This window comes from Buceros rhinoceros, unplaced genomic scaffold (assembly GCF_000710305.1).
Source record: "Buceros rhinoceros silvestris isolate BGI_N320 unplaced genomic scaffold, ASM71030v1 scaffold14302, whole genome shotgun sequence".
Lineage (NCBI taxonomy): Eukaryota > Metazoa > Chordata > Aves > Bucerotiformes > Bucerotidae > Buceros > Buceros rhinoceros.
Window position 1 is genome coordinate 12,864 of NW_010397313.1, and position 20,092 is coordinate 32,955.

The 20,092-nt window shown below is 45.8% G+C and overlaps 1 protein-coding gene across 1 annotated transcript in view; it reads left to right on the plus strand.

The window, feature by feature from the left end:
* The window catches only part of DDRGK1 (DDRGK domain containing 1), a gene marked incomplete at its 5' end in the record, with an annotated part of 26,497 nt that extends 8,726 nt beyond the window's left edge, over nt 1–17,771 (plus strand). Inside the window, 7 exons of the mRNA XM_010146208.1 lie at nt 300–406; nt 1,748–1,849; nt 9,860–9,982; nt 11,953–11,991; nt 14,965–15,021; nt 15,736–15,784; nt 17,599–17,771. Of these exons, the coding sequence (XP_010144510.1) occupies nt 300–406; nt 1,748–1,849; nt 9,860–9,982; nt 11,953–11,991; nt 14,965–15,021; nt 15,736–15,784; nt 17,599–17,771 (650 nt within the window). The remainder of the gene's footprint in view (nt 1–299; nt 407–1,747; nt 1,850–9,859; nt 9,983–11,952; nt 11,992–14,964; nt 15,022–15,735; nt 15,785–17,598) is intronic.
* Nucleotides 17,772–20,092: the final 2,321 nt, after the last annotated feature.

Here is a 20,092-nt window from a genome sequence, read left to right on the forward strand (position 1 = left end):
ACAGTTGCAGAATCATCTTGATGAACAATTTAGTTTTGTTGCAGTCAAGGCCACGATTTGCACTGCAGGATTTTATGGCTTTTTTTTTCCCACCTCCCTTAAAGGTTTGTTACTACTTCTCTGCAGCTTTGGCAGTCCCATGTGGTGGCTTTTTTGCCTTTTTCCGTCTAATAAGTCTTGTCTGAAATGCGTGCGTGTGTCTCCTTTTCATCTGCAGCTGCTTTCCAAGGGAGCAGCTAAGTTTCTCAAAGGGACTTTTCACAGACCAATTAAAATTTGTCATTTTTGTGATGTTGCAGAGGAGGATGATGCTGAGGAGGTGCCAGAATTTCAGGTGTCCGGGAAAATCGGAGCAAAGAAGCAGAGGAAATTAGAAGAGAAACAAGCCAGGAAAGCACAGAGAGAGGTAAGCATTTCCTGCCACATCGAGAGCCTGGAGCAGAGCCTGAACAGCAGCCCTCAGCAAAGCGCTGGTGATGACAGACACCCCAGAAAGGCAAAGGCAGTGTCATCATGGCAGTGTTTTTGTTTTAAAAGTGTAAATTCAGCTTTTTATGTCATATCCCAAGAGGGCTGTGGAAAACAAGCCTCATTTTCTTTCCGTTAGGTTCTCTGGCATTTTTCTGGGGAGGATTTAAACACTTGAATGCTCTTCAGTGGATGTTTCCAGTGGTTTGCAGCTTAATGTCAGTACTGTCACCCCTGAAAGAGCCGCTCAGCGCCCACGTAGCGCTGTGGTAACTCTGGGGCTGTGACCAGAACCGTGGGCTCAGTGTTTTGTGTGCAGTCTTAGTGCAAACACTTCGTCTGGTTTATCTCTAAAGCCCCATTTATTGTTTTTATGGTGCGGAGGAGATGAAAAGCAGAACCTGTGATCCACTGCAATCTGTGGAACTCCAAACTTTTCTAATGGATAGAGGGACCGAACAAAGCCGGCAAAATCCCACCTGGAGCATTTTTAGTGTCAGCTGAGGTTTAAACCCTGTTATTTTTAGCAGCAAACTTGATTATTGTGTTCTATATAAACTTCCATTACGATCCTTTTTTCGCTCTGTGCTTTAACCATTTTGTCATTACTTTCCATATTCACTCTGTCTCATCAGCCTCTTTTTTGTGGAAGATCTGAGCCAAGTCAGATAAGCATCACTTGGTGGAGCGAAGAATCTTTTTGTTTCTTTTTAAAACATGCTGATTTTTATTTTCCCATGTAGACAGATAAATTCCTCGGTTCGGTCTTTTTAGCTGAAACATTCAAAGCCACAAATCCTCCATTTGAATGTTTTCTCCTCATTCTCTTAATATATTTTTCAAATTTAAGACTGAAGAACAACTGAAAAAAATCCCTAAAAAGGGCACCTAGGGTGTTGTTTATTTTTACCCCCTTTTGCAACCATCTCTTTGCTTTGGTTTAATAATAATAAAATGATCTGAAGAGACCAGTAGAGCTTTTTCTTTAAGAGATTCTGCCCAGGTTAATGATAAATTTGAATGCACTTGAGTTTACAGAGTTTATATTCCCCTCTCCCTAGAGTCCATTCTAACTAAATTTTAAGAGAAATAGTATTCCGTGGCACCGTATTACTTAATATCAGTCATTTTTTTCTTTACTGTTTCTTTCTGAACACGTGTCTAGGAAGATCATAAGAATCCCCCTACGGTATCACAATATGAGATTTAAAAATGTACATTCAGGAAGAGCGAGGCTTGGTTCCCATAATGTGTGTGGGTTTTGGGGTTTTTTTTTTAGGCTGAAGAAGCAGAGCGCGAAGAGCGGAAAAAACTTGAGACAAAAAGAGAGGAGGAAAGGCGGAAAGAAGAGGAAAGACTTCGTCTCGAGGAAGAACGACAGGTGGGATTGGTTGTATTTATAGATGGAAATTCTGAACCAGGTTTGTCTTTGAGATTTCTTCTATGTACATTCTGTGATCAGCAGAACACCCTTTGCTTCTTGTTGCTATCACATACATTTTTAATTTGATTTTTTTATTTTATTGCTCCATCTTGTTTGAATTATACCAACACTCAGTTATTTCAGCTGTAGATCCCAGCTTTGTTCTTCCTTGGCAGAAGTGAAAACTGCTCCAGACATCAACACCTACATGTAGCAGCCGGCACCCACTCACGGCTGAGTCTAGGGCAACATGAAAGCCTGTCTCCTGGCAGCGATCTGGTGCTGCTGTCTGCTATAGTACCATTGCTTCCCCCTGTACTGAGCACTGCAGGCGTTGAACAGCCGTGTTGAGGTGGTGCTGAGGGACATGGTTTAGTGGTGACCTGGCAGTGCCGGGGGAACATTTGGACTTGATCTTCAAGAACTTTTCCAACCAAAATGATTCTGTGATAGATGTTTTGGTCAGTTGATGTTGACAACTGTTGCTGATAAAGTTGGGTTTTAGCTCATCTAGGAGCTGTTTAAGTGCAGGTATATGAAGGAAGATGCTGTACTCAGTTGTAAGAGGAATCTAGGGGGTTGTTTGCTTGGTGTCTGCCAGGAGAAGTTTGGTCATCACAGAATCATAGGTTGGAAGGGACCTCTGGAGGCCATCTGGTCTGTCCTCCTGCTCAAACTGTGTCCAATTAGAGCAGCTTACTCAGGACCTTGACCGGCATCTCTCAAGGAAGGAGATTTCTCAGTCTCCCCAGGCCCCTGTTCCATTGTGTTTGTTTGAGCTGCCTGGAACCAGCAGCACAGAAAGACACCAGCAGCTAATTTTGCAACTATTGTATAAAATTATATGATTCATTCTAACTATATGAATGTACATGTGCTTCACCATTAAAGATCTCTGAACTCTGCATGTGAAAGGTATGTGTTAGCGGGAGTAACCCAGAAAAACAGGTACTGTGCAATGGAAATCCTTTTGTTGAACACTTTACATCAGAGACAAACTTATTTCAGAGCTGCTTTGTCTGTTCTGGGCATCAGTGCTACTGGCCAGGAACTCGGAACAAGCTTCCTGCTCTCTGGTGCTTGAGCAAGTCAGGTGGGTAGGTTTGCAATATGCTCCTGGGGTTGAGGACTGAGATGTTCTGCTCAATCCTGTGCTGGATAATCACTGTCCTGGGGGAGCTGTCAGTGGGAATTTTGGGGACATACTTGAATGTGCACAGAAATTTGTGTCTCTGGTTTGTGGTGAGCAGATATACTTCAACCTGTTCTAGGTGCAGGTTGGGTAAGTGAAGTGTGTTCCTGGTACAAGAGGAAAAGACAATTTTTCCTTTCCTCTGAGGGTGTGAAGGCAGGATAAAGCAATTTTAAAACATTTTTTCCATATGTTCCACCCACTGATTGTACCCATGAGAATGTATGTTTACCTCTGGGGTTATCCTCACAAAATCCTTTCTCTTCTGAACTCTCTTCTTTTTTTTTCCTAATAGTAGTCTCCTCAATTTCAGACATTTAAATGGATAAATGCCAGCACTACAACAGCAGGACACGTGGCATGGTCCAAGACTTTAACTTGTAAAGCAGCTTGAATGAACTTTCAGGGGACCAACCAGTCCACCGCTGCCCTTCCAAGAAGGGCAGAAGTACCTGGCAGTGGTCAAACAGTGAACTCAGATGGCAAGTTTCTCTCCAGTGGTGTATTATTTCTTATTTCATCTCCACCCAGTTCCCTTATTTAATTTTTTTTTCCGAAGCTTCTGGGAATTTAATATCCTTGAAGCCCTGAAAAGCTGGTTGAAATGACTCCAGTACTCTGAGGGAATTAGAAGGGCATCCTGGTTGGGCACCGGTGTTAAGCATCACTGCCTTTAGAGGAGGCTAATGAACAGAAATTCAGTTCCTTCCAGTGAGTTCTAAGCAAACTGCAGTTGAGCTTGGCCATCCTGCTCAAAAGAAGCTGAAGCCCAGGACAGAGACATTGTCCTGTTGGTTGCCTGTGGGTTCGATGTGGGGTTGTTAACGGTCCAAGGGTTTAGCAGTGCAGCAGCTATTCAGCATCACTCGGGCATGGCTGAAAAGTTGAGTAGAAAATAAGAGTGAAATTCTAACTCGAGACTCCTTCACACAGAAAGGGCTTATGAACATATTTAGGGTTTTTTTAATTCACTTCATTTTAGGCTGAGCGATTTAGTCTGGTTGAATGAGGAAACTCCTTGGTTTTATTTTAATTTTCAGTATTTCTAGTAAAGACTGCACTAACACACTTCTATCTCCATTTCACAAGGCTCAGTGAAAAAAAAATGCTGCCTCTCTCCTCTAGGCCCCAATAAGCAGTAAAGAAATTGTTGGATTTATTGTGGTTTTTATAGCATACGTAGGATAAAATGTCATTTACACATTCTTCCAGAGAAAAGATCCGTCACTTCCACAAGTAATGTGTTGTCACAAGCGAGCCCCTCTGGACCACACACGGTGTGATAGTATTCCCCCATATAAATTAGGGGATGGAAAAGCAAAATGATGAAAAGTAGCTCAAGCAGGGATTGATCATCATGAGGTAAAAACCAGAGGGTAGCTGCTGTTAGCAGTTTCAGAGGCAGTTTGATTTGTGACATTTCTGTAGTCTGCATGATCCCCAAAGGCACCAGAAATTCAGAGTTTATCACTAAAGATTGTCTAAGAAATGATACAGTTTTTCAGATCGCTTCGTTTTTCCTTCCTTTCCCAGTACCTCAGAGCGTTTCTGCAGGTACAGTGACAATGCAAGTCTGTTAGGTCTTATTTCTGTCTTCTGCAGTACGGGAAAGGTACTAAGACCCACACATTTGGTGGCTGCGCTTTAATTTCATTGCAGAGAAAATCAATTTGTTCTTTGGGGAGGGTTGGACTGGATGACCTTTAACAGTCCCTTCCAACCCAAACCAGTCTGTGATTGTATGATTTACAGGAGAGCTGAAGTCAACAGCAATAGGGGCCTCCTGCACCACCCAGAACTTTGTCAGGCGGTGAGGGAAACCAGGCAGATTCCGAGGACAGAACATCGTGTTGCAGCCTGCAGATCTTCTAGAAATTCCCCAGTGTTATGTTTGATAAAGTCACTGGGACTGTTAACCCTTTCACACACACCCCCTGCTCAAGTAGTTTGAGGTACGGAGTCTAGTGGAAATAGTGAATCTTGAGATGGATGAAAACCCACTTTGTTTTCTAAGCAAACGAATCTCTCCAGTTATTTTTGGGCTGCTCTGCAGTGCTATACCACAAGTACCTTCAAAGGAGTTATGGGGATTAAAATCTTGCAGCCTTGAGAAAAATAACCCCTGCTTCTATTTAAATATATTTGCATGCACATATAAATAAAATGTGGTCGCCCCTTGGCTTCAGCGTTGCAAACCAGATGATATATTTTTAAACTGGAGTTTCCTTTCCAGCGCTCCGATGACCCGATTGGCCGTGCGCGTGAGGGAGCTCCTTTGTCATTGGCATTTGCTGCAGCTCTGCTTTACTCTGGGGATTTCCCTTTCACTCTTGGAGTTTTTTAGTGGTGAGATGGTTTACCAACTGGCACCTTATCAATGAGCGCGAACTTCCTCTGATGCTGCAAAACAGTGTCTTCGTGAGAAGCCTTGCAGATTGCTCGCCCAAGAGCTGCTCTTTTTTTTTTCTCCTGTGCACAGGGATTTTTGCAGATTTTACTCCCTCAGCCCAGCTTTGTGCAAAGGAAACTGTTTGTGCAGCCGCAGGGCTCACAGCTCTCACTCTCCTGTACTAAAACACAGCGTTGAACAGGGCGTGTTGGCCGTGAATCTGTTGCAGAGTGGACATGGCTCGATACAGTGGGGGAACTACCAGTCACCACATTGTGAAATAAAAGGCCCCAGCAGGAGCAGGGACTGGTGTTTGTTCACTGTTATGTTCAAAGGAGATCTGCATGGCTCCCGCGTAGCTGTGCCCCAGGTTTCCAAATGTGGGCAGATCCATTTAGGCTTTCGGTTTTAAGTGCGTGCCTAAATAAAAATGATCCGGATCATCAGAGCTGTAGAAATGCTCCCAAGGGTCCTGTGGAAGCTTCGGAGAACTAAGACCCTGAAGTTTTGCCTTTTGTTCATGTAAGAATAGGCACCAAGTTTTAAAATGTTGATTGCTCTTTAATTCCTTGTAGCATTATGTGAACATCAGAGCTGTTTGGTACCTGTTTGGCATTTACATCCACTGTTCACACTGTTTCTGGAGGCTGATGGAGCCTACGACATACTTTCAGTTTAAACCTCAGTTCTCATGTGTGTACACTTTCCTGAAAATTAATTTCTCTTAAGGAAGCAGGAGTTAAAGCTTGCAAAAAATGCATTCCGCTCTGATTCTGAGCGGGTGAGGACTGGTAAGAATACGTATTCTGTCTGTCTTAAGCTATTATTTTGTGTCTAAACGGCAACGGAGGGGGGATTCCTAGAAATCCATCTGCTATATGCCAGAGTATTTAAATGTAAAGTGCCTTTTCGCTTGCTGCACTAATACCACAAAAAATGGATGTTATTCATGGTTTCTTTGGTTCAGGAACCTCAAAGCATTTGACAGGAACCAGTCAGCTCTCTGTCATTCTGCATGTTAAGAAGCCAGCTGCCAAAAAGGCACGACTGGTAGCAGGTGGGGGTTAAAGAGAGTGCAGTGCTTGCTCTACCTTCCTCACCAGCAGTGAGATCTCTTCCACTTAGCAGTCTCATAAGCTGCCTGTAAATGATTTGTTTGTCAGCAAGCTGGTCCTTTATCTGATTTGGAGGACAGTTGGCCCAGCACACAAGTAGCGGTTTCCTCACTGGGAAAGCTGCTGAGGCAAAGCTCTCAGAAAAGCTTCTTGCTCCATTCAATCCCAAGAGCCAAGGTCTGCTTCCAGCTGGAAGACTAGAGGGGTGCTCAAGATGCCATGGGTAAAAGATGGGGCTGTGGTGCAGTTGGAATCGTTAATGGTTTTGATGTCATGGAAATAATCATTGTGATCAGGGTAAGAGGCATCCGGAAGGGAATGATCTGAAAGGAGCCTCACAGCAAATCAAGGTGCTCGGTGGGGAGGTGGGATGGAGAGAGCCTGGAGCACAGTAGACGGACTGGGACTGGGTGCAGCGGGAAGGGAAGTTGGTGCTGGCCAGGTCTGGTACAGGAAGGCATAAGGGTGTTGGAAAGCATCTCCCACACTGCATGGAGCTCTGGAAGCTTTTGAGTCTCTCAGCGTTGGGTAACATTTCGGTGGGTGAGGAGAGAAGCAAAGCTGCTTAAAAAAAAAAAAAAAAGGCAGCTGCAGGTGAGCATCTGCAGTTACCAAATTTCCATGATGCTGGGATTTCCCCACCACCCCACCCATGGCTGCAGGAGGTGGCCCAGCTATCATCTCTCCTCCGAGCCACATGCTTTACCACTGAGCTCTCCAGCAGTTAATGAGCTCAGAACGGGGAGGGGCAAAGAAACCTGACTAACGCAGATGTGGTTTTCACATTTCTGTTTGAGCTGAGTGTCCCCTGTATGACTGACGTGAAGCTCTGTGCCAGCAGCAGACCCCAGGGTGCTGAGAGTGTTTCCATGTGAGGGTTATGCACACGGACAGACGGGATTTTGTGAGAATGCAACCTACCTAAACACGACTGCTGCACAACCTGGGCCTATGAAAGATGAGTGATGGTGAGAAAAAGAGCTGGGAAGAGGCCTGGCTTTGACAGGTTCCCCCTGCTCAGCTTCCATGCTGTTGCTGGTCATTTCTCCCAGGGCAGTTGTGCAAAGTCATCTCTCCCCTTGGCTCTGAACCAGTGTACGGCTTGGCTAAATCCTTCTTTTCCTGCAGATGGAATCACAGGTGAATTCAGGTAGTAAAGCCTGTGAGACTGTGTGGGAGGTGGCTGGGATTTTTAATTCCTAGATGAAAAAACTTCTGGAAATACTCAGTGATAAAGAGGAGGCTGCAGCCACCAGAATACATGAGGCTTTGAGGACTGACACGCTTTAGCTACAGAAGCTCAGACCACCTGGAAATGCTCTGCTGTTCACAAAATTTAGTATGTGGAAAACAAACTCATGTTGGCTTTTAGGGAGATGGCGAAAGAGGGGCTGCCAGCTGCGTGCTTTGCCAGGCTCACCCAGAGATTCTTTTCTGCATGTGTTGGAAATGGAAGTACTAATAGTAACGTGCTGGTGTGCTGTAACAAAATAGAAGAATTTACTCAAATTGGATTTACTAGAATTGAATTTACTAGAATTGAATTGTTCTTCAGCTAGGTGAGGAAGACAGGAACGAGTCCTGTTTGTTTGCTGTTAGGCCTTCCAGAGACAGGAGACTATCTCTGAGTTGTTATTCCTCTCAGGTATAAATGGGACACTGGCTTCTTACTTATTTCTTTTTAAGAACAATCTAGAAAATATTTGACAAAGCAATTTTCAGGTCTTGTGATTATTTTTTTCCACATTTCAATGAATTGCAACCTCCGTAATAGACCAGCGGAAGAACCTTATTCTTGTATTTCCAGCATGAAGATGAAATTCAATGCACTTACGAGTAACCAATTGCTGTCACCTCCAAATGAAACACGGTTATGTTGTTCTTGGCACCTGTAGCGCTGGTGAGGAAATAAAATCTACTGCTGGGCTTTTGCTAATAATGGTTGTGGTAATAAGTGACCCAGAAAATGGGCTTGTTTTGTCTCAAGAGCTTCCTCAGGTCTGGGGGGGGGTTGTGAAATAGCCGTTAAAAACTTTAGACATACAGTGAGATCCTCTCGGTCCTGTTTGCCTCGTGCTTACATGTTGCTAGCATTCCCTCTCGTGGCTTTCTGGGGGGTTGATTAAACTCAGTTGGGACCAAATACACTTTCTCTTTGGTTTTTATCGAAGGGCAACGCTCCCATCCCCATTTCTGGTGTCTTCTGGGTTTTAGTATCTTAATACGGGCATTTTTCAATATACTTAATGCTTGTTCCTGCCTCTTCCTGATTTAATGGAACAAGTGATGCTCTCCAGCCAGTTAAGGAAGCAATTACCATATTACCGTCAAAGATGTGGCATGGCAGGCATTTAGAAATCAATATAATTGTGCTTTAAGAGATCAGTTCCTGTGCAAGCAGTGAAGGGATGCCCCAAGATCATCACTGAAATGGGGAGAACTCATCATTCTACGTTTTAATGGAGCCTTTGCAATGTGATGTCAGCCAGAGGCTGAACCTTATTGTGCCGAACAAACCTAAATTTCTCTGTGGGAGAAACTGTTGTGTAAGGAAGCAAGTTGTGTAAGTTTCTTCTGTGTGAAGTTATGTGTGTAAAGTGTAAAATAACTAAAGCAGAGCCTGGAGGTGTTGGTTAACCATCGAACATGTAAAAATCCCTTATTTTAATACAATCACACCTTGTCTCCTGTGCCTAAAATACTTTATGCAGTTCTTTACATTCCATGTAGACATAGTTCGCTCATGTGTCATAACCAGGAGACTTTACTTGAAACTCTTTTACAGGGCACCCGCAGACAGACAATAAACATGTTCTTCTTCCCACCCACAGAGGGACACCCATGTAACTCCACTGTTCTCTGAGACCACTCCCAGTGTACACCAGTGCAGAGCAGAATTGGGGCCAGTTACTGCAGATGTGCATGTTGCATCAAAGTGCAGTTAGGGGCAGGGACTTCCTGTCGACAGAGCTGCCAAAGAAACATCTTCATGCAAATGAAGGGAGCAGGTCGCTATATAAGGGTGGTTTTCTCCCCCGTGGCAGATCTAAGAACCAGCCTAGGTGTATGGTGTGCGAGATAGCTCCTGCCTTAAGGGTGGCTCCTGAAATCAATGATGCCGTCGAGGGAGTACTTGGACTCATTTCAGAAATTTCTCATCTGCTGCCTGTCCTACTGAAACCAGGCAGCAGATGAAGGAGATGCAGCTTTGCTTAAAACTAAAGCTGACTTGGAGAGGGGCAAACTGACCACTTGTCATCTTCTCTGTCCAGGAAGAGGAAAAAAGGAAGGCAAAGGAGGAAGAGGAGAAGAGAGAGTATGAAGAGTACCTGAAGCTGAAGGAGAGCTTTGTCGTTGAAGAGGAAGGGGTTGAAGAATCAATGACAGAAGAGGAGGTATGTGTGTTAGGCTGCTACCGCAGCAACCTTTGCCTTTGTTAGACTCAGGTTACCCTCACTGCGTTCTGCCTCGTGTAAAATGAACTTGAAAGTAGGAATCAGCCAAATGTTTTTGCTTGTAAAAGCTATATGGCGAATATGGCATAGGTTAACCGAGAGTGTTTCCTGGGGAGCAGTAGAGTCCCTTGTTGCAGACTCCCACGAGTTAGTTTAGATTGCTAAGGCAAATGCCTGTCTCTGGAAAGGCTTTAATGAATTAAAAGTCATCTTGGAATTCAGATCATCTTTTACTGTCGTCAGCTCTGCCCTTCCCATACAGCTGGGCCAGATGAAAGCAAGGCTAAATGTGGAGCTTGGTAGTGCCCCCATATCTTGAGGAGAATTGCCTGGGTTTGGTTTTATTTTCTAGCCCACGGCTGCTGCAGTGAAATCAAACTAAAAAACCAAGCTCTCTCTTCAAAGGCTTCTGTTAGGAGAATTCACAGGACACAACCGCAGTGCTTGTGAGTCGTATGCTGGAAAACTGCACATTCAGGGTCACACGTGATGGCTGTGGTTGATATTTCACTCGTGTGTAAGGCTCTGGTGTGCTTCTCCTGTGGCTGCCTGCAGCTGGGGCTGGTGATTGAAGGGTGATACTTGACATATCGCAGCAGACTGGAAAAGCTTCTGCTGTTGTGGGAGGCAGCGTTCTCGTTCTGCCTGCTGAAAACCTCTTCAGCTCGGTTTAATTGCTGTCAAATGCTGCAATTGCTCTTGGGCTGTAGCTGCCAAATTTGAACTGTCCAATGCATTTGCTAAGTGGTTTTTTTCAGGGCCGTGTGTGCATTTGCTCCTCTGCCAAAGCAACCCTGTTGAATTGAATGAATTTGCCTTTAGCATGACTGAGAGTGGCTTTGGGCTGAGGAGCTTGTAATGAGTTGATACCTCTCAACATTAGTCACGAGCTCTCATTATGGTCCCATAAAGATAAATTCCTCCATTGTGCTGGGATTAACACCAAGAGAGTCGTATCTGGTGATGGGGAATTTCCTCAGTACAGCAAAATGCCTGTTTTCTATAGAAAGTTCCTTCCCAAATGTGTGCCTACCCTGTCAGAAGATCAGAAATATTAAATTGTTCCTCTTCAGACACCCTGTAAAGCGAGGGTGGGTTTTATTGCCTGTGTTCCTACAGCTGCCTGTCACAGAGAAATTCATCTTTCAAGGGCTGGGAACAGAGAACGGTGTCCCTCACTCAAAAGAGCTTGGCAGGCAGTTGATGATCCTGGATCTCAACCTAAGATCTCTTTGGTAGGGGTGGGGAGTCAGAACTTGAAGAGGAGGCAATTTCAAAGTGATCTGCAGAGACAGTCATAGGTACAGAGTTGTTTGGAGACACCAGCCCTGCAGAAATGGCAAAGCACCCTCCTGCCTTTTGGTGGTTGATGTCCCAAAGCTCTTCAGTGTCCTGTCACAAGAGCTGACTGTGCCTTGTGCTGCTGAGCCAAACGTGCTGAAAATGAAGGCCCTGAGACCAGAGCTAAGCAGTTCATTAAGGCTGATTGATTTCCAGGCTTGCAGAAGAACCCCATCTCTTGTTAACTTTAAACACATGTTGTTTTCATTGCCTTTGAAAACCAAGCTGCTATATCGAAATGCCGGATTTCAGGTGTACGAGCTTCCACATGTGCTGCCCAGCTGTGTGCTGCACTTGACCATCTGCGTGAGCCGCCTCCTGAATCACTCCCATGTTTTACCTCTGTACAAAACATCCTCTGTTCGTGTGCATAACTAAATACACGTTGCACAGACTTGACCAGATGTGGTTATTTCAGGGTTTGTGTGATGGGAGGAATAAAATATTCAAAGATTCCCTTTCAGAAAACACTTAAAACACAGTTGTTTCTGAGTCATATTCTGTCTTACTAGTACTCGGTTTCATGTTCATGAGTTGAAAATAACAATTGTTTTCTTTGCTATGTCCAGTCCCGCAGCTTCCTAATGGAATTTCTCGAATACGTGAAGGTAAGAAACCACTGGTCTTTCTCCTCCTTCCATTCCTGTGTGAAATACCTTGGTCAAAGAGCTGAGTTGCAGAAAGACGAGAAATCTTTACTTCCTCTTAGATTTACTTCAGTATTAAAACGAGTACCAAAAGTGATACCTGAGATACAGTCTGACACATGAGCCTATCCCTCAGTGTTCAACTGGTTTGTAATTACAGCTGGGCCTTGGCTTTTCAGGGCAGGATTGTAGCTCTTACCCTCTTTCCTAAGCACGGGCGTTACAAACCCTGCACCTGGTGGATCGCCCTGGGAGGTTATGGACAACGATCTGTAAGGAAAAATGCTTCTTTCTCCAAATGCTTCTTTCTCCACTACTGTTATATCAAAGGTCAAATGCATTTTTCTACTCTCACCCTATCAGTATTATGCAAATCTTTTGTGCTAATTAATCCCTTTCCTCCTTTACTGGAAGCTGGAGTCTTCCCCAACAGCGTATTGCACGTGTCTGAAAGGGGTCATTAGTAAGCAAACCGCCTCCACACTGGTGCTGCATCCCACGGCCATCAGGCCACAGCGAGAGAGGCTGCCGGGGCTGCATCTGCCAAGTGCTGGCTGGTCAGCGTGATCTTGGGGGTAATTTGGGAATGTCTAAGGTAGAGGCGCTCAGAGCTGGGCCATACCTTCTTTGCTGAAGCCAAAATGAAAACAGCCCCTGTTTGGTAACCAAGTTCCCAGCATAAACCAGTCAGCTCTGATCAAAGCACCACGAAAAGCGGATGAGACAACAGAGAACAGAAGCTCTCAGTGACACGATCAAGAGCAGAAGTAAAACCATGTGGTGACAATGAACCATCAGATGGATCATTTCATTTTTATCTGTGGAAATGGACTACATGGATTGGGTGATCCCAGTTCACCCATTCCCATCTAAGGCTTTCCAGATACAGCTGAGCTGTGGATTATGAAAAAGTGCTGTTCTTTGTCCTAGGGCAGCTTGTTGATCAGGAACAGGAGGTAGAACAACAGGATATTTCAATGTCCCCTGCGATCTTCCACAAAAATAAGGAGGGTTTCCAAGGGATAATGCAGTGGGGTCAGATTCTGCACGTTGTCCTGGTGGTCGTGGTGGATGCCAGAGATTAGTCACACTCTGAGTCTGGTGTTTAAGCACGTCTGTATAGTTTTATATTAGTCACTTCTACGTGACGTCAGAGAAATTAAGCACAGGCTGAAAACCTACTTCAGAAGCACTTCAGCACTTGATGTCCCACGTAGAGATGAGCTGCAGAACTGGGGCATCGCTTTCTTTTACGAGGTTTAGCTGGTTGGGGTTTTTTTATAATTTTGAAATTTTTTTTTAATTTTGAATTTGTACTTGATGATATATCGCGCTCCTCTTCTGTTCTATTCACAGACCACTCTCAGAGGTGCGGAGTAACCAGCTCATAATGGGAGCTTTATGGTTGTACTTCGTGCTGCAGCTGCACAACCTGAGTGTATCAAAATATTAATAACGCAGTGGGCAGAGGTCAAAGAGAGGCTGAGCAGCTCCTTTGCTGGGGATCGCTGGCTCTGTGGGTCCAGGGACATGTGAGCCTGCGCTTTGTCCATCAAACTGTTCTTACCCGGCTTGGCAGCGTATCACCAAACTCATCGGAATTGAGACAGCAAACTGTGTTTGAAAGGGAGAGCGAAGGACACACAGCTTTACCCCTCCTGGTTTTTATCCTTTAAGTAAAACAACACAAGCTAAGGAAAAAAAATCCTACTCATCTTAATGCTGGAAGCTCTGTTCCATCCTTTGCTGAGACGGCAGCAGAATCACACCTAAAATGAAGTGAATTTGGCAAAATGTGGATGCGTCTACATTGCTTTCTGAAAGTTAAGCCTGTCTCTCAAACACAAAGCATGTGGTGAAGTGTTTTGCTTGCCTGGGACCTCGCAATGCCATTCTATTCCAGAGTGTGCGTGGGGAGAGCATCCCAACCCCACCCTCTGGGCTCTCACAGCGGGATCTCTCTTGGAAAGCTTCCACTACACTGGTCATTGAGGGCAAATATTTTTAAGTGAAGGTTTAAATCCTGTTTTTCTTGTTTTTGTGGCCTTGTACACTCCCCTCTATCCTTTTAAAAGAAGATGTGACGAATCCTGGCAGTTCCCAGCTCTGAGAACTGAATTCCATGGACTGGTTCCAACTCCATGTGTTCAGTCCATGGTATTCAGTTCTCTAGCTTGGCTGCATCGAGCTTCACAACTACTCAGTCCGTGTGTGGCTTTTTCTGGTTGGATGTTTAGTCATGAAAAAGACGTTTCTGTTTATTTCTTCAGTGTCCTTTCATTGCACTTTCAAGATCAGGAACTATCGTTTGAAGTGAACGTAGCTCTTGTGGCTGTACAAATATGGCTTCTAGGGGTGTAGTCCCTAGTGTTAACTGAACAGAGTTCTCAAAAGTGTTCTGTATTTTCCAAATTCCTTATAAGCAGCGCATCTTTTTACCGCATCAAAACAGGAGATTTTAACGCACTTGCCGGTAAGAACACAGGAACCAAGTAACTCCAAGTATGGCATTAATACCCGTGACATCAGTAAAACAGGCTAAAGCACTTGATGCTGCTAGTCCTGTCTGGATATTTCTGTATGCACTGATCTGCGATTGAAGGTTTTAAAATGTGCTTTAAACATCTCTCAAAGGAAAAAGGGATCTTGCTAAAGCCTCCTGGAAATGAGGACCTCGGGTGGCAGGAGAACGGAGCCCTGGCTACTATTTTCCTTGTGCTCACCCTGTCCTGATGTCAGGAGAGGTTCAGGGTGAACGCAGGCAAAAATGGGCTTGAGTCTTCATTAAGGTGGGGCAGAGCAAACAGCCTTTCCACAGAGCAAAGGTTTTCATCAGAAAAAAGTGCTTTGGCAGGTTACTTTGTCTATTAAATGCATTTTTTTTATTTGAAAGATAAATTCTCAACCGTGTGTAACTCTTGTTTGTCTCCATAGAAAACAAAGGTAATCCAGCTGGAGGACCTGGCTTCGCATTTGGGTCTAAGAACACAGGTAAGCACTAACCTCTGGGGTGCAAATATAAGAAGTGAGCTTAAAAGGAGAGGAGAGAAAGTGAGTAAATAAGGGTAACATCTCTCTTCATTCTGTTCTCTAAACATTCTGTGCGTTGACTCTGAAGAATAGTCACGGTTTGGCTTAGTTTGAGCACATTTGACATATATTCCTAAGTGACCCGTTTTCTGTTGTTCTGTACCTCGACTAAACTTGGGGTGCCCCTTCGCAGCAGCTCTACGTCCAGGCTGCTGTAGCAGTGCTTGTTCTTTGGACTGGCCACAGAAGTTTCCTCTTAAATGGAGCAGGAGAAATAATACACAAAGCTCTGAAGTGTATCGAGCGTAGCTGGGTTCTTGGAGCAGTACCTCATGGTACTTCATGGAACTCACGTGCTGTATTGGCACTATCCAGCCCTCGCCTGGGAAGATTTCTGTAACCACCCCCACTCCTTGAAACAGCCAGGGAACTTAGCGATAGAAGTCTCTTTTGGAGGTAAAATTATTTGAACACCTCAAAATGCAGAAGCTCACTCCATCCTACGTCCAAGGGGATTACTGCATCGGTGTGGAGATACTGGTGTCTGTCCTTCCCTGAAGGCTTTAACACAGAGGAATTAAACATAAACCTTCATCTGTAGTTTATCTGGACATGGTGACATGCTTTTTGCCTCTCTCTTGATCAGTCTGTTATTGCTTCTTCTCTTCTGCACAGGATGCGATTAACAGAATCCGGGACCTGATGGCAGACGGCACTTTGACAGGTGACAGCCAGAACACAAAGGGCACTTTATTGTAGCTGGTGAATAGCTGGTGCAGGAAAAGCCTTTGCCAGCATAGAGAGAGACTTGCGGTGTCGTTTGTTTGAACTGTAGAGCATCACAGAATCACAGAGTGGTTTGGGCTGGAAGGGACCTTCAGAGCTCACCCAGTCCCTGCAGGGAGCAGGGACATCTGCAACTAGAGCAGGGTGCTCAGAACCCCAAGGGCCAACCTGACCTGCAATGGTGCCAGGGATGGGGCTTCTCCCACCTCTCTGGCCAACCTGGGACAGGATCTCACCTCCCTCACTGTCAAACATTTCTCCCTTCTCTCTGGTCTGAATCTCCGTCTTCCAGCTGAACCCATCACCCCTTGTCCTGTCCCAACAGCCCCTGCTGAAAAGCCCCTCCCCAGCTTTCCTGGAGCCCCTTTCAGCACTGACAGGTCGCACCCCTTTCAGCACTGACAGGCCGCACTAAGGTCTCCCCGCAGCCTTCTCTGCTCCAGGCTCAACACCCCCAGCTCTCTCCCCTCCCCTCCCAGCAGAGGGTTCCACCCTCCCATCACTCCTGGGGCTCCTCTGGCCTCGCTCCAACAGCTCCATGTCTCTGCTGGGCTGAGGATCCTAGCAGGACTTGATAAATAGATACTTTTTTACTCTCTCTGCTTAGCTGCCGTGAAACCACTGTGTAAGGCACTCTGAGATGTGATTGCTCCTACGATACATTACAGACGTGAGGGGTGAATTGTCCCAACAGTTCAGGAACCAGCTCTAGGCTTCTGTGTGTTGACTGAGCCTCACTGAAGATCCTCAGGGCTTGCTGAGCAGCTGCTGTGAAGGATGTGTGCTGAAATCTGAATCTAAAAGAATCACTTGGATGTTTTGGGGTGGTTCTCCAGCCTGTTTGAAAGGTGCTGTGGCTAAAGCCAGGACAGGGGCACAGCATGGCATGCTGTGGGAAGGGCAAATGTCCCAGCGTGCTGTAGTAAGCAGAGTGCTTGTTCCTAACCCACACTACTGAAGTTGGAGTGTAAGCAGAGCCCGGGCATGTGGGTAGCTCCAGGTCTGAGCAAGCCTGTTCTATAGCTAAGCAGCCTTTTTCTTCCTGAGGATGAAGTAGGGGAAGGTGCCAGGGCAGACATTTATTGACCTGACACTGTGGTCATGGCTGGGAAACAACTGTCTTGGTGGGTACGTGTGGGTACCCATTCAAATGACCTAAAAGTGCTCTGAATCAAAGCGTAAGGACGTGTCCTGGCCTGGCTGTGTCTGTGGCCTGAAAGGTGTGTGAGGGGGCTCTCTGCCTTGCGTTTCATCCTGTAACACATTAAGAACAGAGAGATCCATTCTCACTCTTGATGAAACAACTGAAATGCAGAGATGGAGCTTTGTTCCCTTTTTGAGGGCGAGTTGGACTGGCTGGGCTGGGCCCGGCAGGACCTCTGAATCACCTCCCGGACCCTCTTGCTGCTCTGCCTTTCTCCTCCTGCTGCCCGGGTCCGGAACAGGGGCACTAATCCACTGTACCTGAGGTAGCTGCTGTGGTACTCCCAGCTCGTTGCGCTCAGTGAAAAGAGTGTGTTCCTTTGAACCAAATTAGTCTTTCCAAGGCACTCAGCTACTGTCACAGCCCTGCTCAAAGACCCGGCGGTAGATAGGAGATAAAAGCCCAGCTGCCAGCACGTCATCCTGCCTGCCCTAGATATGAAATGCAGCCTCAGCAGCTGGAACGTCCCTTCCAAAAGGGACTGATGTCTGTCGGGAAGTGAGAGGAGCCAAAGTGCTGACTTCAAGGTCCTTTCTTTCCCCCCGTAGGTGTGATAGATGACAGAGGAAAGTTCATCTACATCACTCCGGAGGAGATGGCTGCCGTGGCGCAGTACATCAAACAGAGAGGACGAGTCTCCATCGCAGAGCTGGCCCAGGCCAGCAGTTCCCTCATCAACCTCCAGCCCGACAGCCGCGCTGCTGCTCCAGCTGTGGCGTGAGCAAAACACAGCGGGAGTTTAACCTTTTAATGAATAAACCACATCATTAAAACCAAACGAGGGCCTCCAGTCCGTTCCCGGTGCTCGACGATAGGGTGCTCTTTCTAAGCATCAGCTGCCAGACTTGCCCAAAAGTTTCACTTTTGGTTCTGTTAGAGCTGGTGTAAAATAGGACGGACTTTTGTACTAGCTGAAAACTCGGGGCTCAAACACCCTGATGCACCCGTTCCCCAGGGACATCAGGAGGGGTTTATGACAGCACCCAGAAGTTTTATTGTTTTACAGATTCTGATGTCAAATATATTTGGGGTTGGTTGTATTGGGGATTCTCCAGATTTTCTCTGCACTTAGGGAGCTTTCTAAATTTGTGGCAGGGACTTGACCATCTGATGGGCGGGCAGGGGCGAGGCCCCCAGATGGGAGGATAAAGAAAATACCACGAGTGTACCTGTATTCTTAATGGAACTCTGGAACTGTGAGAACTTCCAGAGGTTATTGCAGAATTTATCTTCTGATTCCAGCCACATTCTGATGATTCATCCTTTGAAGTAAGAGCTAGCTCAAAAAAACCCAAAATTCAGGCACTATGACTCATGCAATTAGTGTTACGAGTCAGTGATTATTAATATATTAATTACAGGGGTCAGTGTATTTCCTGCAGAAGAATACTTATGGTTTTTAATAGCCTAATTGATGCTTTATTAATTCATTTCTCTGAAATCAACGCGGATATACAGTAATTGGGGAGGGCAAGAGGGGCTGGTTTGGTCTCTGCCAGACTTAGAGTCAACTCAAGGGGGCTAAAAGCTGCGCCAGGAGTGAGGTGAGGCAGCAAGGACACGATGGAAGGAAGCGATTCCCTGTTTAACCTCTGCTGCACATGAACCGGGCAGGAGTGCGGAGTGATGTGAAGATCAGTGTGTTGCCCAGCCATAACCAGCAGAGATTCCTTGAGATTTGAGGCTTCTCCAGCCTCTTAATTAATCATGATTTGATTTTGCCATGATTTTTTTTTTTGTTCCGTCCTAAACCATTCTTGTACTAAAATAAACAATAGTGAAATAATCATGGAGATTTGTATTGGAGGTATTTTTTCCAAGGTGTTAAAGGGTTTTGTGAGACACAGGAGCCAGCCAGCAGTGGTGCAGCTTGGACAAGGTTTGTGTCTTGTGGTACACAAATAATTCAGGCTGTTTCACTGGAGTTTCACAGGGCCTGTGCCAAAGCCAAAAGGGCTGTTTGTGGTTCATCAAAAGGGTTTGCGGTTCACTGCCAGGTCGCAGAAAGATCGGGTAAAAGCTGCAGTCAAAAGAAGGTGCCAGGCAGAAGAATGTGATGGTCAAAGTGTTTATCACCAGCCAAATCCACAGTATGTTGGAGAGCTCTAACAATAACAGGCGCCTGAGAAGGGTGGAAGCTCCTGCTTTGAGTGCTGCAGGAACGTGTCCACCCGCAGTGAAGCATGAGGTAGGCAGGGCTGCCAGGCCCGACCCTTCCACCTGAGATACGGGTCACCAAACAAGTTCCATAGCCCTTTTCTGCATGTTGTCTGTCATTGTGGGAGACCAGATTGAACCTGTGGGTCCCTTCCAGTGCTGAGCTCACCCAGTGCCGTGTTTGGGCATCTGTGCTGCGTTTACCCGTGATTCCCTACTAGGGATTCCCAGCATGGGCCAACTGCTGCTCCTAAGGTCATGGAATCTGGACCGCAGTTCTGGTGATGGTCTTCACAAGAGCTGATGTCATCTGGCTGGACCATATTGTAGTCTCAGATGTAACATCAGCCAGGATGAGGTGTGACAGCATAGCTGTGCCATCCTCTTCCACCATTTCCATTCTGGATCCTTGCACCCAATTGCATCATATCGGTGTTAAGGAAAACTTGTTTCTCTCTCATTGTTTTGGGGTGGTTTGTGATCTTCACTGCGTGTAACTCAAGAAGCCAGATGGGAAAAAACTAGGTGACAAAAGCACTCGTAGGCTTCAAACTCTCCTGAAAATAGGTGGGAGCAACTCGTGCTCTGCCTCTAAGAAATTGTTTCACTTAGAATCACGGAATGGTTTGGGTTGGAAAGGACCTTCAAAGCTCATCCAGTCCAACCCCCTGCAGGGAGCAGGGACATCTGCAACTAGAGCAGGTTGCTCAGAGCCCCAGGGGCCAACCTGACCTGCAATGGTGCCAGGGATGGGGCTTCTCCCACCACTAATCTGGGCAACCTGGGAGAGGGTCTCACCACCATCACAGGGAAGAATTTCTTCCTTACAACCCATCTAAATTTTCCTCTTCCAGTTGAACCCATCAGCCCTTCTCCTGTCCCAAC